Genomic DNA, 26151 nt, shown 5'->3' on the forward strand with positions numbered 1-26151 from the left:
GCCTATTGAGACAAGATGTATGAGGAAACATCTGAATCCAAGCAGAGGCAGAGGTCACAGTATTAGCGGCTGTGCGAGTGCGGTCTGCGGGTGGATTGGTTGTGCAATAGTGTTCGGCATATGTGTAAGGGGCATTATGTGTGTCATGTATAAATGCATTAATAATGTGCGACATATGTGTAACAAGCATTATGTGTGTCATGTGTATAAGGGCATTAATAATGTGCGACATGTGTAATGGGCATTTTGTGTGTCATGTGTATAAGGGCATTAATAATGTGAAACATATGTGTAAGGGGCATTATGTGTGTCATGTGTATGAAGGGCATTAATAAAGGTTGGCATAATGTGTAAGGGGCATTACGGTTATAAGGACATAAATAATGTGTGTCATGTGTAAGGGGCATTACTGTGTGGTATTATCAGGGGTGCCGAGAGAAAGGGGTAGGGGGTACAAATTACCCAGGCCAAAGCCTGATGGGAGGGCCCAGTGGGGGCCCTGGGCCCCCTCCCCTTAAGTGACAGCAGCAGCTGCAGCTCTTCTCCTCTGCCCAGCACACACTGCTTTGTGCTGGGTTGCAGTGTGGCCATGGAGGTGGTTAAAATACAATATTTTCTCAGGATTTTTTTCTAAGGGTATAATTTGATGAGTAATGTATATAAGGTAAAGTGGTACTACAATGTGATGTAACATGAATAAGGGACACTCTCACATGATATAATGTGAATAAAGTTGCACTACTGTGTGGCATAATTTGAATTTGGGGTAAAATTGTGTGGCCATGCCCCTTCCCAGCAAGAACGCACCCCTATTTGGGCTGCGCACCAAATGTGTGCACTGTTTCTATTTAAAATATTGCAGGTAGGAGCACCAAAATGATGACTGCTATGATGAGGGTTGATGGTGCTGGGAAAGGGGAGCAGTGTCAGAGGCGGAACTAGTGGCGGTGCTAGGGGGCACCAGCCAAAATCTTGCCTAGGGCATCATTTAGGCTAGGGCCGGCTCTGAATGACTGCATGTTTAGTGTGGTCCGGTGACATCACTGCATGATATTGTTAAGTGTATGAGCACTTGATTGTTCATTAGAGAGCACTGCTGATATTGTTTATTATATTGACGGTGCTGAAAATCATTTAGTATGCATGGGCCTTTAAGCTGGGTATACTTTAAACAATATGCTCAATGAATTATATTGTTTAAGTCTGAACTCCCTGTAGCTCCACTATCAAATATATCTTTTGTAAAAACTGAAGAACCCAATACACACTTGGTAATCCCCGTCAACACCAACATTGGTGGTGGCGGGAACCCAGCTGGTTGCCAGCATACACACTTGTTGATGTTCGCAAACGATGCCATCGGTAACAGGACCCACTCATCAGTACATGTTCAGATGAAAGAGGGGATTGGTAATGATGAGTGGGAGCTTACATCGTTAATGATATTGAGTGTACACAATGGATGAGATGATAAATATATCGCTCAAAAGAATAGTGTGTATGGGGCTATCAGGGCCGGCAACAGGAATCTTAGGGCCCAATACACTGATAATTCTGGGGCCCCCTAACAACGCCCCCTTGAGCAGAACATTTTTAGTATACCGCTTATTGAATGTGTTTTTTTATGATTACAAAAGACACAATTAATATTAACTAATACTGGAGAGGTGTCTGGGTAAGTACCCTTACAGGAATCCAGGTGGGTGCCTTTATAAGCCATTTCTAGGCACTGCACTGCCGCAGCTATGCTTACAGCCCATCAGAACTTTGGGGCCCCTCACAAGCTTGGGGCCCGGTACAGGTGTCCCCCTTGACCCCACCTGTCGCCTGCCCTGGGGACTATAGGTTCAGAAATTATATCTTTAAAGATAACTTAGGTAGCCATATCCAGGAGTATAGCTGTCATTAACGATATAGTCAAGGTTTTACTGCATGATGAGGGGTTTGTTTATTACCCGTGGGAGCATACATCATATCTGTGCTTAACTACTATTTGAATTTGTACTCCCCATGTGGTTAAACTAATTTAATCCAAAAAGTAAATCAGACCATTGCCTTTCTGTCATGTAATATAAATTTTCTCCTGCTTGTGAGACTAAAAAATGTTCATGTATTAAAATAAAAGTGTTTATTTGTAATACAGTTCCTTTCATGTAGATTGATGTGTCTTTTACATGTGCTGTATAACACAGCACAAACGTAAAAAAAGCCATTCTACAGTAACATAATTAACCTACCACAGAAACTACGCTAAGCAAATATTCAATATCAGAATATAAAATAACATGTTTGTTTGCTCTTTGCTGATATATATATATTTTTTTGCCATTTATTTTCTTCATTTTCTACATGAATACGTTCTCTGAAAAAAAATAGTGCTTGGACATACATTTTGCCTTATGAAAAAGTTTTCCGATTCATTTATGTGCCTCATTATCATTTAAATAGCTATTTCCAGTTACTTCATTCTAGGACTCCTGACTTATTTCTGATATGTTTGTTTTTTGAAGATTGGGAGTACAGTCTTCTTTAGATGTCGGAAAGGATACCATATTCAAGGCTCCACTACACGTAATTGTCTTGCTAATTTAACATGGAGTGGAACCCAGCCAGAATGCATTCGTAAGTACCCTTAAAGTTTGCAGCCTTTTAAATCACTTTTAATGTACTCAAATATTTTGAGTTCCAGCAGCATTCTTTGACCTAGAAGAGCGTTAAAAAAAATATTACAATGACATATATTTATTGGGGAAAAAATTAAGGTACAAAATATATCCCCTGTGAATAGCAATATTCAAAACACAATGAATTACATTATTGTTTGCATATTTATACAGCTGTTACTGTAAGTACGTATGTAAGGATATGGATGACAGATATACATAGAAAAGGCACATACAATATGGTATTATTGGTTGAAATCAAAGTCAGTGATGCGCCTTGTTTAAAAATAAAACCTTCACTTAATCCAGTCATTCAAAGGGTTACATTCACTAAGTTTCTAAAAGTGAAAATATGTGATGTTTCCCATAGCAACCAATCAGTTTCTGTATTGGATCCTAGAAAATGATATACAGAATCTGATTGGTTTCTTTAAGCAACGTCACATATTTTCATTGTCAGATGGTCTAGTAAATTTACCCCAAAGACTGGTCATAGAACTTTGTGACTTCCGTTGTATTCGATTTTGTGGCGCTGGGAACATATAATTTCGATATCTTTGAGATCCAACACTTACAAATACTTACATACTTATGTACATAAAGACACGGTGCTTCTGTTTTTAATGTAAGTAATATATTTCTAACATAGAATGCTGCCCTTTGCAACGGCAGTGTAGTCTTAATCAACACAACCATAGAGATGGTAAGACAATTTTTGAGCATAGAAAAGGGTAGACACAATACAAAAACTATACTGTAGTAATTATTAATATCATTACTATACACACTTTACTTTATTGTGTCTGGACTACTACTTTCATGGGGAATAACAGTACAAAGCATCTGTCTGGCATTTCCTAAAAGGTTTTGCAATCCCTTGCCTAGGTTAATGTAAATATCAGTTATGCTGTTGTGTTTTAGCTACATTTGAATTTCATAATTGTAAGATATCTTTGTTTTAGGCCACTGTGGGAATAGACCGCTGGGAGAAAGGCTAGATTTCTTGGTTTTACAAGATCTTTAACACTTAACACATACAATTAAAAAAGGTGGGGTTTTCTCAGAATTTTTCTGATTATTTTTTGGGGGTATTTTTTTTTTGCACCATTTATAACAATAAACTTGGTGCAATTTAGATTCTGTGTAGCGAATCCAGTGCTCTTTGCATTTTTACTTACATTGCCAACTTGTTCCTGAAATGTGCATCTTTATATATATACTAAAGGTGTTCTACATGCTGAATACTGTATATGTGTACTATTGGGGTAAATAAGCAGTGCTAAAACTATACACCAGCAGAATCACCAGTCTTACCCAGTTGTGCAGCAGTCTGGTTGTACATTTGTACTCACAGTTACATACACGCAGTATCTGGATGATTGAGCGGAGCTTGATATATATGTCTCTTGAGATATGCAGCAATAGAGGGTATCTCCCTTGAGGTATAAATCACAGGGACACACTGGATCTAAGCAGAACACCTGCATGTTCCACTTTGGTACTCATTCACAGTGACAAGATGATGCTGTGTATGCATAGAATCCAAACAGCAGCCAACATGGTTAACGATTTGATGCCTCCCCAAAGGAGCATCATGGAGACTGCGCAGTAGTGCTATCGACATCTCAGTATTTAGTATTAAGCTGTGAACATACAGGGCGATTTTAAGCACATATCGCTGGCAATTTGGTCACTGAGCGACCATATTGCCCGTGATTTGTATGTGCTGTGGACTTAATGACCATCCCCATTATCTGTACATGCAACACGATCTGTCAATAATGTCAGTAACTACATTTACGGAGCAGTGCTCCAGGTGATGTCATGACTGATATTGTTAACAATATTGGTCAGTGTGTAAGCACTATACGATTCTCTCGTGGCACTGCCATATGAATATCAGCATCAGCGGTGCCGGTAATTGCCCAGTGAGTACACAGCTTTAGGCAAATAAACTTAATATAAAGACTAAAATCTGTTCTGTTCCATTGTACAAATATTTATACTGATACTGTAAAAATCTGTTTAGTGTGCTGGGGATACTTCTCTTGCAGACTTTGTTTACATGTTTTACTGTACCTGTAGAAATACCGGTATTTTTTAAAGTCTATAGTTTTCATATCTCAATTATCAGTACTTCCTTTTTCTTGACAGGCCCATTGGCTTCTTATTACTGATTAAATTTAGCAGCATTGTCATATGCCACATTGTGTTTCATTACAAAGAAATCCCCATCTTTAGTAGTCACACCTCTCTTTCCTTATCACACAATTAGATTGCTGAGATTGCTGTCCCTTTCCAGTAAAGTAAAAATCTCATCAGAAGCTATTTAATGATATTAGTCTTTCAAAGTCCTGGATCCACATGGTCGAATAGCGTAAAATGTCTTTACAGCTGCGGACAATCCGTAACACTGACTAGTAATACCACACTCACCATTTCAATAATACTGCTTTGATAAGGCTGTATATAGTTTGGCGAAAAAGAATGATAAATCTACAGGTTCTTGTTGTTTTAAAACAAAAAACTTTACATTATGAGCAATTTTGCCCTCCAAATGTCTAGAGTTATCAGCGACGTAACTATAGCACCGCAGCCCCCGCCACCGTGGGGGGGCGCTGTGAATGTGGGGGTGCCGGGGGCTGCGGTGCTATAGTTACACCCCCCCAATCCCCCGCAGACTTACCTATCCCGCTGGTCCTGGCGGCTCCGTTCTTCTGCTGAGGACCACCACAAAATGGCCGCCCCCATATAGCACACAGTTCTCTGAAACTGTCTGCTGTATGGGGGCGGCCATTTTGTGGTGGTCCTCAGCAGAAGAAGAACGGAGCCGCCGGGACCAGCGCTATAGGTAAGGCTGCAGGGGATTGGGGGGGGTTTTGCATGGGCGGCGGGGGATTGGGGGGGGTTGCATGGGCGGCAGGGGATTGGGGGTGCTTGGCTGGGCGGCGCCCCCCCCCTAACGGCGGGGGGCGCCCAAAACTTAGTTACGCCACTGAGAGTTATTATTCAGCAGTTTGGAGTGTCATAATGCAGATTTCTTGCAACGTAGGCTCGTGTGTGGTTGTTTTCAACCCTCTAAATCAGGCATGTCCAAACTGTGGCCCTCCAGCTGTTGTGAAACTACACATCCCAGCATGCCTTGCCATAGTTTTAGCATTCCTTTATAACAAAGCTGTGGCAAGGCATGATGGGACTTGTAGTTTCACAACAGCTGGAGGGCCATAGTTTGAACAGGCCTGCTCTAAATCATATCAAATTTAGAAGCATCTCATAATACAGAATAAGCTTACAATAGGAATATTCAACTACCCCCTGCCCCCTCCCTCACTTAATACTGGTCTGTGAGGCTTTGCATTGGTTTCTGTCAGTACTATCAATTACTGTAAGCTTTGAATTACCAATTCACTTTGTAGTATTGAATATTCTGACCTAAGCTTTTATGTCCATAATCCTTTCTTCCTGTCTTGATACATTTTTGTGGCTTTTATTTCTTCAGTATACTTCTATTCGTATCTTCCTTAGTATAGCAATTCAAATCAATCTTTTCAATTCGTATCTGATACCATAGCTTGAATTTTCTATTAACATATTAAACTGAATCTACCATCAACATAATTGCAACTATTCCTCTCCTCTAATGCCATACATGTACCTGAGTTTTCCAACATTGACTATCAACAACACACTAACATGAGCAGAATATTTAGTGTAGCATTCTTGGAATAATCCTTGAATGCAACCTCAATATCCTGTACATTTTTCACCCATAAACTGTCCATTGCATTTATGGATAAACATCCCCTCTATGACACTTGATTCCACCAAGGTTTTACTTAGGGTATGGTATGAATCACCGACAGACGGGATCCCGACAGTCATTATCCCGACGTCAGGATCCCGACTGCCTGGTCTTAGACAGCGTGGCCAGCGCAACAAAGCCCCTTGTGGGCTCGCTGCCCTCGCCACGCTGCGGGCACGGTGGCGAGCTACGCTCACCACCTATTCTATTCTCCCTCTATGGGGGTCGTGGACCCCCACGAGGGAGAATAGCCGACCGCCGTCGGGAACCCGGCCGTCTGTGTTTTAACAGTCGGGATCCGGACGTCGGGTCAATGACTTTGGGATCCCGACTGTCGGGACCCTGTCCGGCACCCCTTAATTAATGCACTCATCATATATTGGTTGGAATTCTCTGCCTCTCTCTTTCACTGTATTTGGCTTTCCCCTGTACAAACTCTCCCCAATTGGATCCATTGTGATTGCTCATGTCAGACTCACCAAACACATACTGTATCTGCCACCAATATCCATCCTTCCACTACTGTAGCTTCTGGTTCCTATAAGCCTCCTTATGCAACCACATCTCAACACAATATAAGTGGCTCAAGTCCTGTCAGAGAAAGAGCACTATATAAATAAATTTTTTACAATTACGATGTCATGCATATATTTGTATTTAGGAGTAAGTTAATGCGCTAGGTGCTGCCTCACACTGTACAGTTAATATGTCACCACATATGCACAAATTGATACAAGAAAAAAAGATACTGACAGTTTCTCAAGGCGCTCCTCGCTCTCAATTCTGTTCTATATCATATGCTCCTTATTCTCAGTGTACATGAAAAAGTAAGAGAGAAAATACATAGGGTGATACCCGATTTTTATCAGTTCTATAGAAGGAAAAAAAAACCAAGTGGGGAAACGTACCCTCTATTACAATAGAGGGTACGGTTCCCCACTTGGGGTTTTTTTCCACTTACTTTTTCATGTACACTGAGAATAAGGAGCATATGATATAGAACAGAATTGAGAGCGAGGAGCGCCTTGAGAAACTGTCAGTATCTTTTTTTCTTGTATCACGATATCATGCATGTCTGCAGAAGATCCAAAATTCTGAATTATCTCCCTTACTCTTTGCCTTATTTGAATTTCTGGTCAAATCAGAGTAAAAAATCAGACATATCAAGCAGTATGTTTGCATAACCAATTTATGCACTTCCACAGTTGATAGTGATGTTTTTTTGGATGGCCCCGCTGCAGGATCAACCAGAATACATTGCTAATGATGCCAATCTGCCAAATTCAGCATGGCATCCTCAGTTGCTCCATCATCCCCCTGCATTGGCAAGTGTGTATGCGATTACCAGTGCAGATACCCTTTGCCCACCATATACACATAGGGGGTTATTCTGATTCAATTGGAAAGGCACAATCACTCTCTAATGGACAAAACCATATGCACTGCAGGGAGGGCTGATGTAACATGTGCAGAGAGTTAGATTTAGGTACTGTACATGAGATCTGTCAGGAACAGGCTTACCTTCCCTGTATGCATGACTCATGAATCATGTGGAGCTTTTGATACACATCCATGTTACTTCCACAAAACTCTCATGACAATCCTCAGATCACATTTCATCGCCCAGTTAATGCCCTAAATTATCTTGTGTTATAGATGCAGCAAGTTCCATCTGAGAGTAGGATAGATATATTTAAACTTGTGTTAATTATCATCTGAATTAGGACCTGTGGTGATGTCAATGTATATGAGGCAGGAACATTATTAACTTTTATTTTAATTTGATTGGAATTTGGACATGATCAAAGTTAACATGCAACACATGTATTATGTATTATCTCCATTATTATATCCTAGAGAGTTAATTTGCAAGATATGTGGTAGCAACCAGGGAAAAAGGTACTTCAGCACATTAAACAACAGTTGGGGTTATTCAGATCTGATCACAGCTCTGCTATCGGGATGAAGTTATAATCCAGGCGGTCGGAATCCCGGGCATTCAAAATCCTGACGTAGGAATCCTGACCGCCGAAATCCTGACACTTTCTCCCTCTGTGGGTGTCCATGACACCCATAGAGGGAGAATAAATTAGTGTGCCGAGCATAGCGAGGCATCGGGCCCGCTGCATGTAAATTAGCACAGCAGTGATCAGATGTGAATAACCTGCAGTAATCACACATAAAATACAATTTGAATATGATTTACCAAACACATGTTTCTAGCTTAAATCGCAATTGCTATAAAGTACATTTGCAATTCATGTGTACCATTTGACTACTGCAATAAGAGTATGAAGCTACTGTACAAATGAAATGAGTATCTGCGATTGTCTGCTCTAAATTGTTGTAGAAGAAATATAATTAAAACATCTGTCAATGTATGGATGGTGTAATGGTTAGCATTACTGCCTCACAGCACTGAGGTCATGGGTTCAATTCCCACCATGGCTCTAACTGTGCGGAGTTTGTATATTCTCCCCAAACTTGCGTGGTTTTCCTCCGCGTACTTTGGTTTCCTTCCACAATCCAAAAATATACTGCTAGGCTGATTGACTCCCAACAAAATTAACCCTAGAATGTCTGGGACTGGGCAGGGACTGATGTGAATGTTCAAATATTCTTTGTAAAGCGCTGCAGATTCTGCATGCGCTATAAAAGAAACTGTTAATAATAATAATAATGTGTGTAGTTTAAAATGAACATTTGGTTGCCAAATGATTTTATTGATATACAATTTTAAACCCTAAAATATTATCATATTTAAATATATTTGTCCATTTACCAAAGAGATCCTTAACCAAAACAAGTAGTTAACCCTTTGAGCGCCAAGTGAATTGGTCAAAATTGGTATTAAAATTGCCAAGCAAATATTTTTATTGATCATACTGACTTGTAATGTTTACTTTATATAGGAAATATAATCTTTTTTTTTTTTACACAACATTTTTTATTTGAACTTATATAACAAATGTGAGCAACGCTGGTATTTTTAGTGAATATTTTGCGCATCTATCACAGAGATGGTGGCAATGAAAGGGTTAAGCTACACCTTTAACAATTACAGTCTGGTATTTTAAACTATTTTAACAATTACAGTCTGGTATTTTAAGACAATTGGTCTATACTTTTTTTTATTTATTTTTTTAAACATAAAATATGATCACAAATCTAATCCTGTGGATAGATAATGAGTTTGTTCTACCATAAACACATTGGAAAAATAGGATCACCAGAATTTTTTTGTGGTTAAACACAAACCATGTATGCCCCTTTCCCACTGCAGCTAAAAAACTGTAAATTGCAGATTTTCAGCGCAATTTACCGTTTTAAGGCTGCAGTGGGAAAGTGCCAGAGTTTAAATACCGTTTAAAGTTAAATGGTATTTCAACCTGTTTTAAAGCAGAGACCTACACGTTAAAATAACGTTTAAGAGGAAGTGGGAATGCCTCTTAAATGTTATTTAGCCTCCAGGCAGTCCCAGTGCCTGATGAGAACTAGTAGTTCTCACTTTGTGCATGTGTAATGAGTGCACGTGCATAATAATGAGCCGCTCATTACATATGCACATATGTAATGAGCGGCTCATTATTATGCACGTGCACTCATTACATATGCGCAAAGTGAGAACTACTAGTTCTCATCAGGCACTGGGACTGCCTGTACCCTGCATGGACCCCCGCTGCCTCCCCACTGCCCTGCATCCCCGTGCAGGTAAGTACAAGGGGAGGGGAGGTGGGGGCACAGGGCAGGTACAGGGGGGTTAGGCACTCTTTACACTTGGGGAGGGATTAGGCACTCTTTACACTGGGGGGGGGGGTTAGGCACTCTACATTTTACACGGTTCACTGCAATAGGAATGGTACTTAAATGGTATTTAAAACGGTAATCTGCTGCAGTGGGAATGCTAATACCGTTTTAAATACCATTTAAGATTACCAGTACTTTAAACTGGTCTGCAGTGGGAAAGCAGCATAAATAAAAAAATACATTCAAATAACATATGGACTATTTCTGAACTGTAAATAAAATAAATAATAAATAAGTAAAGAATGTAATGGTTCACCTAGGTAAAACCATGTTGCACAGTAGGTTGGGCAGATATAACAAGTGCAAAGAGATTTAATTGTGAGAGTGACGTGTGCAAACTGAAATCTAAATTGCAGTATAAAAGTAAAGCATTCCAGCATTTCTGGACTACAATATTGTACATGCAAAGGCAGGCGGTATTTACTCCACAGTCAAAACAATGTATGTTCTTTTAAAGCTTACATTGCCATATGTATTGTCCTGGTGTGCAGATACTAGAATTGCTCTGTTATCCTTTTTTCCAGGTTCCCAAATTTATCTTTAAACCTTCTCAAATTTGAATATCCTGTATTGTCCTTTATTCTCCTCTGACTCATTTTTTTCTTTTTTTTTTTTTTAGCTCATGCGTGCAGGCAGCCAGAAACACCGATGCATGCAGATATGAGATCAATAGATCTACCTACATTAGGATACACACTGATTTATACTTGCCAGCCGGGATATGTTCTAGCTGGTGGATCAGAGCACAGAACTTGTAAAAGTGATATGAAATGGACAGGAAAACCTCCCATTTGCAAAAGTAAGTGTACTTTATTTCCAATGTAACTTTATTCTCCAATCTTGTATAATGTATCCACTGTCTAGCCAGGCAAATAAAAATGTGGTAATAAAAGTTTACCAAAGAAAGCAAAGAAGCCATCTTCTTGTTTGACACTAGTGCATTTCCTATTTCAAAAAGATCAAACAAGAATGTAAGGGTCCCATTTAACAAGAGCTTAATGGGCACATTGGGGGAAATTTACTAAGAATACAAATACAAAAAATTGTATTCGTATTCTTGCTACAAATAATTACGACTGCATACGTCGTATGCAAAGTCGTGTTCCGGAGGGGAATTTACAAAGCAGTCAAATACGACTGCTTTGTAACCCTCCGAAGTCGTATTAATTCGTATTAAGGGCCGTATATACGGCCGCTAATACGAATTAGTGTAGGCAGTCTGCACGGATCAGTCAGATCCGTGCAGGCCGCAAGGTGTAAAAAAATAATTAAAAAATAAATAAAAAAAAAAACCAGCGTGGAGTCCCCCCCACAGCTGAAACCAGCACCAGGCTTAAGGAGCCGGGGCTGGTAATAAAAAATCAGGAAACCCGACAAGTAGGGGTTCCCCGATTTTTTAAAAACTAGCCCCCAGGCTCCAGGTCCAGGGCTGGTTCCCAAAATACGGGGGAGCTGAGAAAGCTGGCTCCTGATTGGCCGCCTGGCGGCCAATAGAAGCATTCTATAGAGGCGTGGAAGATGAAACATCTCTGTACAGTCCGATGCGGGAAGCTGCTGCAGTCGCCGGCATGTCACAGAAGGTGACAGAAGACCAGGACTATGTCGGATCAAGACTACAGATCTTCACAGGAGGACCTGGGTGAGTTGGATTTCCTTCCACAGGTCCCCCATGGATTTCTTCGGACCCGGATGGACGCCGACAGACGCTGCCGACATAGACATCGACATGAAGCCGAATGCCGACATGGATCCAGACCAGGACAAGGCACCGGACCAAGACCCAGGGACCTACCTATGGGCTCAAGATAGGTAAGTATCAGTATGTATGGGCTTTGGATGTATTAAAGTTTTATTTTTCTTGTGTGTCAGTGTGTGTTTATTTCACTATTTTTTTTTACTGTGGAACTACAAGTGCCAGCAGGCCCTTTAATGCCCCGCAGGCTGGGACTTGTGGTTCTCCAAGTCCCAGCTTGTGGGGGAGGCTTGCCGGGACTCATAGTTCCACAGTTAAAAACAAAAGTTTTTTATTCTATTTTTTTACACTCAATCAGCCCGGTGGCCACCGCTCCAGGGCCACCGGGGACAGCACCAGGCTTCAGCCTGGTCAGGTAAGTCCTGGAGGGGGGGACCTCTTTATTGGGGGGTCCCCACTCCCCCAGGGACCGTGGCCAGGCTGACTGGTCAGTAGGCTGATGTTTTGGCCACAGGGACTTATATAATAAGTGTCCCCCGGCTGTGACATTACCCTGCTGGCTGGTTTGGCCTGGGGCTGGTTCTTAAAATACGGGGGACCCCTAGTCATTTTGTCCCCCGTATTTTGGGAACCAGCCCCGGACCTGGAGCCTGGGCCTGGTTTTAAAAAATCAAGGAATCCCTACTTGCCGGGTTTCCTGATTTTTTATTACAGGCCCCGGCTCCTTCAGCCTGGAACCCCACGCTGATTTTTTTAATTTATTTATTTAATTTTATATTTTTTAATCACTAAAGCCTGCACGGGTCTGACTGATCCGTGCAGGCTAAAGCCAAATCCGACAGGAAAATAAAGTGTATTTTTCTGCCGTATTTGGCCGGCTGTTTCACGCCAATACGACTGCTTAGTAAATCAGGAGTCACCATTCTTTTGAATGGTGATTCCTGTCGTATTCTAACGATGGTGTATGCATTCATATTTGTAAATACAAATACGAATGTCCCATCAATATGAATACGAATATTTGTATTTTTGGCATAGTAAATGCCAAAAATACGAATACACCCAAAAAATTCGTATTTTCCTAGGAAAATACGATTTTTTCCCACAAATTCATATTAGTAAATTTCCCCCCTTATATCATCAGCTTTTATTGCTGCTTGTACTGTATGTGACAATACTTTTCTGTAAAGTGAGCTGTCTGTACTGTTTGTATGGGCAGGAGAATCAGTCAAGCACAGGGAGCAATTACCAAAAAGGACAAAACGGCGAATAGAATGTTTGCTGTGGGTGCATGCACATCTGCATGCACTATCTGCACATGCGTAGACGCACACCATCGGTGCTCCGTGCAAACGCATGGAGGACCGAATCAATAACATTAAGGTCCATAGTCTGTCCCTGATGAGAAAGCGTGATACAATGCTTATTACTAATTGTTAAATGGTACACTCAATGGAGAGAAATTTTGAAGACAGTCAATTAGCAATAGTTACAAAGTGCTCATGGTATCATCATACAGTATACTGTAACAATACAGATGGAGCACCTGCATGTAAGGACAAGTAAAAAAAACCTTGCCCTGTCCATTACTTAACTCTTTATGATCCCCTGGGAGCTGCTACAGACTTCTTTTGAAGCTCCAAAATGCAACCTGGTTTAGAAGACTGGGGCCTTCTAAACAGTATGCACTACTTTATCGGTTATCTTTCTCTTTCTCTCTCTTTGTTTTCAAGTGATGAAACTTGTACTTTCATTAGTCAAATCTTGGCATTTGCTGTAATAAGCGGTGCAAACTATCTAGTACTTTATATGAAAGTTTTTTTAATTATTTTAAAAAAAGATTTAGAATCCTCTTACTATTTTATTATGCTTTTCCAATACTTCAGTTGAGTAGTGTGTCAAAATGTATTAGATATACTTTACAATAAGTGATGTCAATGTTAACCCACAAGTAAGGTAATAAAATAACTATGGGGTTAATTCAAACCTGAGCGCAGGACTATGAATTCACAGGTCGGGCAATTATCGATAGACTGGCCACACATATAGCTCATAGTATGCATGTTCGAAGCCTTTCTGCAATAAAATCCTGCTACTTTTTTGATTGCTGGCGATATGCAAGTTGGTTGACAGAAATCCGACAATTGTGGGTGGTTACAGGTGGTTTTCTAGGAGTGTCAGGGAAAACGCAGGCATGCCCATGCATTCTAGCAAATTAGGCAGACTGTGGACTAAAGATTATGTGCATATGTCATGTTCATATGTGGCATACCTAGATCACAAACTATTATATAAGTGTTAGTTTACATCCACTGCAATTTAAATCATGTCAGGTAGAACACTTTCCAATGTTTTTGGCAGCGCCACTGTAAGCAAAAATCAATGATAGGAAGGGGCTTCTATTTTGTGCTTTTCTCTCTGTACACCCACATTTTCTAATTAAAAAAACACAACTAAAAGTTGTAATATATTTTTTATCATTTTCATTTAAATATGCAGTAAATCTAAAAATAAAATATTTGAAATTAACAAATGGTAGAAGACAGCTATATGACGCCAATAATGCTTCACAAGGTAAACTAACAGTCCAGGTTTTTTAGGATGGCCACAATTCAGCACAGGTGACATAATTAGTACCTCAATTGTTGTAATTTACCCATATTAGGTCATGTATGGATATAATTAAAACCTAGAATGTTAGCCTGCATTGTGGACCAAGGTTGGGAAACACTGCTATAACCACTGTATTGTATTGTATAATGCAGGGGTAGGCAATCAATTTTTATTAATATTTCTAATTATTTTGATCAAGGTCCACATAATCAAATATCTGTAATGTAATTGTTTTTATTTTGGTGCTGAAACTTGTACTACATTCCTTAAAATGCAAGTATAAGTTTCAGCACCAAAATAATCTAGACCAGGGTTGGCCAGACTTTTGTAGCTCGGGATCTACTTTTTGTACTCTTACTTAAAGGTGATCTACCGACGTGCAAAATATTCCCTTCTTAGTGCAATACGCACATTACACAGTTCACATTATGCCAAAATTCACATTATGCCACACAATATGTGCCAAAATTCACAGTTTGCCTCACAATGAGCCAAAATTTACAGTATGTCACAGGGTATGATTAAAAATTCACAATATGCACCACAATATAAGCCAAATATCAGGGACAGAGAGGGACAGCAGGGAAATAGGGACAGGGAGAATGACAGCAGGGACAAGGAGTGACAGCAGGGACAGCACTACATAACAGGATATACAAAATATTATAATTATACCAGGCAGCAACTGGGAGGAATTTACACCTGTGGGGTGGAGATTTGTGCCCTCCTTAAAATATATAAATATATAATATATCACAGCTAGATCATATTTTATTTTAGTAGCTACTGTAGCACAAACTTTACTATATTACTTATCACCTAGAAATGAACTGCAATTATTGTACTCTGATTTTCCATGTATAATTGTTATATTATGATAATATTCTAGTTTTATTGTTATACACTTATTAACACAAATCATTCCAGGAGCAAAAAAATAAAAACTGTACGCTATCTCTTTCTGCTGTATTTATTCCTGTTTTGTCTATCTTCTGATGTCTTTACATTCTTTAATACACACTACACTACTACACTCAGATGCAAACAGTGCAGTCAGGGGAGGCAGTGTTCCCTTGTCATTTTGGTTAAAATAATACAAATAATATACCCATGTCATATATTCTGGGTAACAAGTATTTTCTTTATATTATTTTAGCATTTTACTAATATTTAAAATAGTTTGGGAGGCACTGATAAGTGTGCTTCCCAATAATAAGTGTAAGTGGAGGAAGCTGGGAGGGGGGGGGGAGGCAAGGCTTGGCCGTGGACCAAAAAAGTTCATTAAAAAATAATGGCAGAACCGGCACTACTAGAAGTGCTTCATCGACAGGGGCTGATGTGATTGAACAGTGGATCCAGCTTCTGTCCAATCACAGCAGCCCCTGTCAATGAAGCTTCTGGAAGTGCTCTCTCCTCTCCTGTCACTTGTACCCCGGCTCCCCCACCCCTCAGTCATGGTTCCTTGTCCCCATGTCCCGGCTCCCTGTAACCTGTGCAACAGCTCTCCGCTGGAGTTCCTGGTGGGTATTATTTTTATGTCATTATAGGGGGAAGGGGGTTATCGTTCTGGTGTCGGCAGCTGCTTAAAGGGGGGAGTGTGGTGGTGGCTGTAACAGTATTTCTCTGTACCACCACTGCACATCACTGCTTTAAAACAGATTTATTTCATAAAATGTGCCAGTAGCATAAATGTAATATCTTATCAGTTCTTAGCATTGTTATAGTATGTATTGTGCAAGTTAGATTAGTACTAGATATACCTACTGTATATTATTAAATAAACTATATCAATGAACTGTAACCAATTTATACAGTATATTACAACTTCATTGTCATGCTATTAATTTCTAAACATATACCTTTTATTGCGTGGCTGGTCTGTTTTCCTCTTTGTTATAAATACACATATGTATTTTTTACAGGTAAAGGACTACGGGAACTTAATGTGACAGTCACAAAAACTCCAGGTTTGTGTTTCTCTTTTTTTATTTGAATATTATAAAATCTGTTCACTACAGTATATGGCCTGTAGAATACAACAACTAATAATAAGCTAAATTAAATCTAAAACTGCCAATGAACACACAGCCAAATGAACACAAGCTTAGACAGTCCATAAAATCTGTACTCGTAGAGCTCTATGGAGCTGCAAAAGGCATAGCAAAGATACAGAATATTATGAGCTATAACCGTATTTATTGTATGGTTTCACTGTTTAAATTTTATATAGGAATATGGAGAAATATAATAAATTCAATAGAATTGATGCAGGCAATGGAAGTATTCTTCAATTACACCTGGATGGCTGCAATTTAAATCCCTTATTCATGCAGTTGGTTTTAACAGCTGATATTAGCCTTAAAGCTGGGTATATGCCTTTGCAATCAATTTTTTGATACAATGATTTTATTGACTTCTTTCCAAATGGAAGTTTGACCACAATACCAATATTCATGTACACACCTATGCAATCATACTAGCAATAATCTATCTTCATCTGACCATAATATCAGAATAAATAATTGTTCCAACAAACACACTCTTAAGATTACAGGCACTGCTGCTGGGGAGAAATTGGAACAACTGTCACAATTACATAAATAGTTCTTGAGATTTGAATGCTCTATGCCAGAAAGTGCACCCCCTCCCCTATTTTAGACAGTCAGTCATCTTGCAGGGTATGGGTGTGGCCACACAATAGTACCCCCAATTCAACTTAACATCACAGTAGTGTCCCTTATTCCCATTATACCACACATCAATGCCCCTTACACATTATACCCACACATCACATATAGCACAAAAGAACCAGTGTTCCTTCACTTAGCTGCTGGCCTGCCTTAGTCCTGACTCAAGGTCTGCATTTTTGTGGGAAAAAAATGTGCAATATTAGCAGAGTTGAACAGGAACTGTTGCCTCTAGTGGCTAGATGTATGAGGACACAGCTGTAAGAAAATACAGCTGTTCTGCAGCACTGCCAGAAGACTACTGAGGATTTAAAGATTATCTTATGAACCGATAAATCAAAATTGAAGGTCTTTGGTTCATCATGAAGGGGTTTTATACACAGTTGAGTAGATGAAAGAATAGTACCTTAATACAGTAATTAGGATTGTTTACTAGACATTGATTGTAAGGCTGCATTTTAAATCCAAAGATTTAAAAGAGCAATGCTTTTAATACCCCATGTTTTGCTGGGGTGCCAGATGACTGCCTGGCAGAGTGGATCCCAATGGTCAGTATCCCGACCTCGGAATCCTGACTGCCGGTGCTGAGACAGGAGATCCCAACCAACAGGGGCTATTCTCCCTTGTGGACCCCCACTACCCCCACAGAGGGAGAATACAACCTGTGGTGAACAAAGCGAGCCTCCGAGCCCGCAGCGTGGTGATCACAGCATGGCATTCGCAGCGAGCCCACAAGAGGCTTCTTTGCAATGACCCCACTGTTGGAGCACTGGCAGTTGGGATTCCAGCATCCAGATATTGACTGTCGGGATCCCCCCCTGTCAGACCACCATACCACACCCGTTTTGCTGTTGATGCACTGCTCTTTTACATTTTTTGTATAAATGCTATTTGAATATATTGCTCTTACCTGCCCTTTCTTGAAAATTATCCCCTGTGACAGCAACTGTCAAACATGGAGGATGAAGCATGATGGTGTGAGGTCTGTTTGGATTCTGAGTTAAATATGACCATAGCAGCATGAACCAAAGTTGCTACCACTGCATTTTGCAGTGTCATGCAACACCTTCTTGGTACAGTATGTGCCTATTTGTCAGAGGTTCATCCTGCAAGATATATCCTGCTATGTCAGACTTAACTTATAATTGTGCCTTTAAGCTTTTGCCAATGTGCCCAGGGTTAGTGGTGAAGGACCAATTCAAATTTTTATAGTAAATGTAATATGAAATGTGAATCATGTCACTTATCACATACCTGCACCCAAGGGTGACATACAGTGCATCCAAAAAGTATTCACAGTGCTTAACTTTTCCACATTTCATTATGTTACAGCCTTATTACAGTGGAAACAGGATGCGCATATGCTCAGTTTTGAGCTTCACGGCAAAGTCTGTGAATACTTATGTATGTGTGATTTCTTAGCTTTTTTATATTTAAGGAGCGGGGGGGAGTGGTGGCGGCCGGAATTACAAAGCGTGCCCCGGGGGGGGGGTAGCGGCGATGGTGATGAGCGCCGGGGGGGCCGGCATCCACCTGGCGTCCAGTGTCCCTGTATCCGCCACTCCGGCGGGGATCTTGAATCAGGCAGTGGGAGGTGCTGTGTGCGCATGCGCAGCAGCCCTCCTACGGCCATGTTTGATTTAGGCAAAGTGCTGCGGCCCCTTCCCGCGACCCAGCCAGCCCAGGGGCGAGCGCTGCTGAACCCTTTTTAAACAGTTTTGGGCCAGCCTACCCGAAAATGGCCCGGTTTCCTGGCATCTGAAACATCTGACTGCATTGATGAGTCAATAATTGGCATTTTTGCTAAACAAACTATTTCTGATTTATTTTTGTCTCCATTTATCTATTTGTTCTATGCTTTCATTTGTATATTGAGACATTGTAATAAAAACTGGTAAAATTAAGGTATTATAAATGCTTCAACTAGTAATGTCAGGGTTAAATGTAGCTCGGCTCAACACTGGTGTATGATGAGCACAAATTCCTCTATCTGTCTTCTTGATATGGCTAACAACTTTAGGGCCAGCACTACTTTAGTGAAAAGTAGTATATAAGCCAGAACCATAATTTTGCCACAAACCTGTGAAAATGGCAACTTACTTAGGATCCATGGCTTAAACATCTATAACAAAAGGAGAATATAGTCTAAGATACAAACTAATACAAAATGAATGGCATGACTTTCAGCTTGCTGTTTTAACAAAGGGTGTTCTTAACTAAGGGTAGCATCTGAACAGTTAAAGAAACAGTTGAACAAACATTGAACAACTACATAAAGAAATACTGGAGGAACACAGAAGTACATAAAATTAAACATCATCCACTGAAAATCCAGAATGCTGCAGTGAGTTACCTGGCCCAGCATCACCTACAGTCTGCACAGCCAGGACAATGAACTCCATACTGAACCAATCTCTATACCAGAGCCATGGTTCCTCAATCCTGTGCATTCCCTATTTACTCTGCATGCTTTCTACCCCTAGCAGGGTGTGTTGTGGCATGGCCCATGGTACAAAGCTGTTAGGGGTCAAGGGTGCAGGTGTAGGGGGAAGATAGGAGGAGAGCGAGGACTACTTTGTCCATTCTCTTTACCTGCTGCCTCGTGTCCTGACCATCCCTGCCATGGCTTACTTCTTGCCTCAGGTCTCCTTACCTGCACCTCATGTCACCTGTCTGTATCCCCCTCCCTCTAGATTGTAAGCTCCTTAGAGCAGGGCCCTCCTCCCTCCTGTTCTCACAGCACTCTTCTTGTATTTCAACTACAGCTCTCTTACTCATCTACAATCTATACCTGCATCTATTTTCATTCACTTCCTTATATCTGAGCTGTATTGTGTACTAAGAATTGTGCTTTAATTGTGTTATGACTAGTTCTGTGTACCCTGTACTGTTCTTTTGTGTTCTATATGTACAGTACTGGCTGGTGCAATCACCATGTGGCGCCGCTGATTGGCTGCCTGGCTGCTGCACAGCTCAGTAATGATATGTTCCCCATGTCTGTGTCCCTCATTAGAGTACATCTAGTATATATATCAGTACTGTTACTGGCTACCTAGCTGGCTGTGCAATCACCATGTGGCGCCGCTGATTGGCTGCCTGGGTGCTGCACAGCTCAGTAATTATATGTTCCCCATGTCTGTGTCCCTCAGAGTACATCTAGTGTATATATATATATATATATATATATATATATATATATATATCAGTACTGTTACGGGCTACCTAGCTGGCTGTGCAATCACCATGTGGCGCCGCTGATTGGCTGCCTGGGTGCTGCACAGCTCAGTTATTATATGTTCCCCATGTCTGTGTCCCTCATTAGAGTACATCTAGTATATATATATCAGTACTGTTACTGGCTACCTAGCTGGCTGTGCAATCACCATGTGGCACCGCTGATTGGCTGCCTGGGTGCTGCACAGCTCAGTAATTATATGTTCCCCATGTCTGTGTCCCTCAGAGTACATCTAGTATATATATATATATATATATATCAGTACTGTTACGGGCTACCTAGCTGGCTGTGCAATCACCATGTGGCGCCGCTGATTGGCTGCCTGGGTGCTGCACAGCTCAGTAATTATATGTTCCCCATGTCTGTTTCCCTCATTAGAGTACATCTAGTTTATATATATATCAGTACTGTTACTGGCTGTGCAATCACCATGTGGCGCCGCTGAATGGCTGCCTGGGTACTGCACAGCTCGGTAAATATGTTCCCCATGTCCGTGTCCCTTATTAGAATGCGTCTTGTGCATATCTGTATGTGTGATGTACATCTGTACTGCCATTGTTGCCTGTTCCTTGTACTGATAACCCTTTGTATTGCATTGTATTGCAGTATGTGCATTGTTATTTTTAATGTCTGTAAAGCGCCTAAAGTCCTGTTGGAGAAAGTGCGCTATATAAATAAAACTTACTTACTTACTTACTTACATTTGTGTCATTAAGAAAACCATGGAAAGATTATTTTAATATTATATTGTTAAGAGTTGTGGCCGAACAACACAAAATGACAAATTGTAACATATAACTTTCTTTTCAGTTCCTTCAGATGTTTTTTCAGTAAATTCAGTATGGAAGGGGTTTTATGAATACCTTGGGAAGCAACATTCAGCAACTTTAACTGTTGATTGGTTCAATAACACAAGCAGCAAAGTGAATGGAACATTTTTGGATACTAATAACAGTGAATTAAAGCTATCAGGTAATTTCAAATTCAAAACACTTATTTTATAACAATTATGGTAACCACTTATCTAGTAGGCTTCGCATAACAGGTTGAAACATTTTCATACACTGAGGGGGGGGGGGGGGCTTTACAAATACATGCTAAAGAGAATTCTAGAAATAATCTTCATTTACATCATATTAAGGTGTTTGTTGTGTGCTGCAGTATTAATCACATGATACTCTTTGACAATGGGGATTAGTATACTGTAATTTATGATTACCATTTTGGGCTCTTTATATTGTAATTTAAGTCTAATATAAAGTGCATCACTAAATACTGCATGTATCTTTAAACTTCAGATACATGCTGTATTCTTGAGTTCAGTCATTTGAAAAAAATGTTTAAGACCTGCAGTAATGACAGAGCATGAACAGCACATATGTTTAGAGATAGATAAATAGTTTAGTAGAAGGAGGGTTAGGCTGTAAAAAAGAGGGTTAGGCTGCAGGTGGGAGGGTTAGGCAACAAGAAGAAAAATGAAGGGTTAGGCTGCAGAAATGGAGGATTAGGCTGCTGGAAGTGTTAGGATTGGGTTTGAGAGAGGAATACTATACTTGCCCACCATGTCTCAGGACTTCACAGGATTCAATTAATCTAGATGCCTCTGTTGGTCTTGTGACCAACAGAGGTCTCCCCTACTCAACCCAAATAGATAGATAGATAGATAGATAGATAGATAGATAGATAGATAGATAGATAGATAGATGTGGAGACAGAATTTTAGCACACATCTTTTTGGGTTCAACACCAAATAATTATAGTCTTACTGACACAATACTGTAAATATGTGATGCTGCATAAATTGACAGCATTTTTAGGCAGCTAATAGGTAAATAAGAACTGTTGCATGGGCTCATTACACTTTGTGCTATCACATGATATGCCAAGAGTCAGAGAGTCTGAGTTTTTTAGTATGTGTCTAGAAGCCTTACTGGTTTTCCTCATATCATTTTGAAATAAGATAACCTCTTATAGGAGGCTAAGAAATATTACCATTAGATGCTATTTAATGAAAGAAAATTATTTCTTAAAATAAAAATTTCCAATACATACCCACTCCCTATCATTTTAATAAATGTACACAGAGCAGGAAGATTAACTCTAAAAGATCAACTTAGTTTTCAACATTTCCCATGAGTTCTGGAACAGTCACTTACTATTACTATAATCTAGCCTTGGAACCGTGGATTAACATCTATTTTCCATTAAAAATATTACTGTTATAACAAAATTATTAATTTTATTGTATTAGAGCGTTCTTTTTTTACATACAGAATGCTCAATAATATTTTGTTAAAAATATGACAATGTAACATTTCATTAGAAAGTTTGCAAAATTAAATCACTGAAGTATTGCACTGTAGACAGATCATGTTTGGTTTAGTTATAAATATAATATTATATGCCACATGTTTGATTAACAAAATATTTAACATTTTCATAGGTGTTTATAAAAAAGAAGAAGCCCATTTGCTTTTGAAGATTTTCCAAATTAAAGGTCCTTCTGATGTTTTAATAAAGAAGTTTGGAAATGACAATTGGGCCATGGATGGTTATGTAAGTGTTTAAATAATAAAATCTGTCAAATGTTTTTCAAGCAAAATTATTATAGTTTTAGTATTTAATGTTGTACAACTTATTAGCACGCACATTCCAAGTCTTCTTAATTTAAATATTATAATACTTTACAATGAAGCAGATTCTCTAATCTGCCTATATTTACTCAGCTGCCATAAAGAGTAACTACAGTACTGTAAGTAGCAAATGGAAACTGAAGTAAGGTACCACAAAAGGAAACCTAAAGTATGACAAACTTCTTAAATTATTCCATACTGAAGTATAAAATGGAAGTTGCTCAATCAAATCATTAATACCCCTCAAATGATGAAAGAGAGGGGGGTGTTCTAAACTAGAAAGATGCCCAAAACAGATTATCCCCAGCACACCAAGGGGGCATTAGCCACAAGATTGAGTGCTACATAGTAATAGATAATTTGTTATTAGTTACCTATATTTTGTAAAAATATGTTTAAGACTCCAGGCTATTGTGAAGGCATCTCTGATACTGGAGGTCCCTACATTCCACCTAAATGGTAGTCAAAAATACCCCTTTGTAACTTGCCTAATATAGATTTTACATGCTCCACCACCAAAACCACCACAACATAGCCTCAACCAACTAATAATCCTTAAAGATCCCTTGCAAATTCTAAAAATAATTTGAATATAATCTAAACTAGCAAAAGTTGTAAAATCTGTTTGTTAAAAAAAATATTGTTAGGCTTTATGTTACAGGCACTATAGTTTAAGATTTGCATGTTACTTATAAAATGTTCTTTATCTGTTTATACAGGTATCGTCAGGAAGAGAAAAGAGTGTTTTTAGTTACCAAGGTGATATACAATCGAAGGATTTTGGAAAGTTTATATTTCAAAAACAAAGTAAGATTTTTTTTATTTAATAGACATGAGACATTAATAGGTGAAATGTCCAGTACCACTTATTAACATTTAAATCTCGAGTGTTCTCCCTACCATTGCTGGAGCCTCTGGTGCTATGGGTAGATAAGGAGCTAATTTTTACATTAAAACTAGGTAGTGGTGCTAGTTTTAGAGCACAGAAGCAAGGCCTGGAGTACTCAGTGACAATATAACATAGAGTGCCCAGCTGAAGGTGAAGAAGAACCCACACAGTAACGCTTTTCATCAGCCCAAAATTTCAGAAACATTAAACAATATCTATATTTCCTTTGTAATCCTGGTAATGTTGACTGGTTGGTGGTGCTCCCAAGAGTAAGCGATGTAACACCAGAGAGAGAAAAATATCTTACAGTAATCATGTATATATGCTGATCTCAGACTAGAACCACCAGAATATCCCAGATCTATTGCTGCATTTTGATTCTCAGATAGTCTGATAATGAATCTTACTGTACATGATAATATCATTGTATTGTTGCAACTAGCTTTGCAATTATAGTGCAGTATGTAATGACCAACATTATGGTATCATTCATTAAATTTATGTTGCATACCTCTTACTGCTGTGTAAATGTTCAAGAAAGGTTTATTATGCCACTGCATTGGGCTGTGCAGCTATAACCAATTGTTTTTGAATAACCTATGCCTCTTCGTGATATTTGTATACCAATATTTCTTAATAACCTCATGCCTCGTCTTAATTATTTCTAATTTCTCATATTTGATTCACATTGGGTGAGTTGACCTACTATCAGGGGAGATAGAGGTGAGATATCCCATCAAAAGCAGTTCCAGTCTCTATCTTTAATCTAATTCAGAATTTGCCTGGGACCCCTTACTTAGATGTTAACTGCTGTTTGAAGAAAAAGTGAGGTGAAGAAAAAGTGAGGTGAAGGCCACACAAATTCTGATATTTACAATTTAGAGTCTTAAGATCAATCTAATCAAGGGTATATATCACTCAGAGGAGATAACACCAAACATGAGTCATCTAATAGACATGTGAATGTGAAATCAATATCAGTTAAATACATTGGCACTATAACTGCTTTAGTGCTACTCACTGTGCTGGTTGTACACGTGAGACTAATTTATAGCTATCATATGATTGTTTCAAATGTTTTGCTATTAGTATTTTACAGGTTTAGTGATGATGGGGAAACACATAAACCTAAACCTGTGAATGATTAGATGAAATGAGTATAAATACCACTGCATAGTAAAGGACCAGGAATAAAAGTTATCAGACATTTCATATATATGTTAGTATATTCATCATGCCATACCTCCTATCATTAGGAAGGCTGGGGTTGTGATGTCTGCGCTATGCACGGCCCTGCGCTCCTGAAAAGGGGTGTGCTCTCATGCCCTGTTTTGCCGCTGTGGGGACATAGACAGTGCTGTAAAAGCTGCTGGCTATTCCCCCTGTGCCCTCTGACTCCCTTAATAGATAATGTGCACATGAACACAGCATCTATTTATTTTACTGACAGGGGGACTCCAAACTGTCCCCACCACGGGACACTCACCACCTTGGATGGGAAATGGGACAGAACCTCTTTTTTGGAGAGAATTGGGAGGTATGATCATACCTAGGAGCATAGAGAGGGAGGCAAGGTCCATCTAAGGCAGGGGGTGTGGTCTAATCCAGGGAACCAATGCCACATTATTTTTAAAAATCTTTGAAAAATAATAATTTGCACCCTGAAGCTGCATGGCACCCTTCAAAGTGGGGCATCACTTACCCCTCAGCAAGAGTCAGATCCATCGGGGGCATAATCAGTGTGATCACATCTGAAACCAGCATCCCTCATAAATTCAGAGGAGGACTGCTGTAGCACAAGGCAAATGCACTATAGGCTCTAGCAGGAATCACTGCACAGTGTTTGGAATTTGTATCTCCTCCACTTCAGCATCGTAGATGTTTATACATTGTGATGCTATTGCTTCCTGCTTTGCCTCAGTAAAGAGGCAATGCAAGAAATGTTGTACCCACACAATCCATGCAGGTATAAATTGTCTCGCCCTATGAGAGCCACTATTTTATGAGTCTTAATCAAAAAGAGTCTCAGTTATTTTATTTTTTTACTTTTTAAAGGAAACCTGTCAAAATACAATACAAAATAGTTTTTGTGTTGAAAGATATAGTCTGATGTCTCATACATATTTTAT

At 39.5% G+C, this 26151-nt stretch overlaps 1 protein-coding gene across 2 annotated transcripts in view; it reads left to right on the forward strand.

The window, feature by feature from the left end:
• Positions 1–26151, forward strand: part of CSMD1 (CUB and Sushi multiple domains 1) — a 1658539-nt gene that overhangs the window by 1594386 nt on the left and 38002 nt on the right. For both annotated transcript variants that reach the window (XM_083177358.1, XM_083177357.1), the window contains exons 63-68: positions 2511–2622; positions 10892–11071; positions 16501–16545; positions 21311–21472; positions 22944–23056; positions 23853–23940. In XM_083177358.1, coding sequence (XP_083033484.1) covers positions 2511–2622; positions 10892–11071; positions 16501–16545; positions 21311–21472; positions 22944–23056; positions 23853–23940 — 700 coding nt within the window. The remainder of the gene's footprint in view (positions 1–2510; positions 2623–10891; positions 11072–16500; positions 16546–21310; positions 21473–22943; positions 23057–23852; positions 23941–26151) is intronic.

Source organism: Crinia signifera, chromosome 3 (assembly GCF_055691185.1).
Source record: "Crinia signifera chromosome 3, ASM5569118v1, whole genome shotgun sequence".
NCBI classification, from domain to species: Eukaryota; Metazoa; Chordata; class Amphibia; order Anura; family Myobatrachidae; genus Crinia; species Crinia signifera.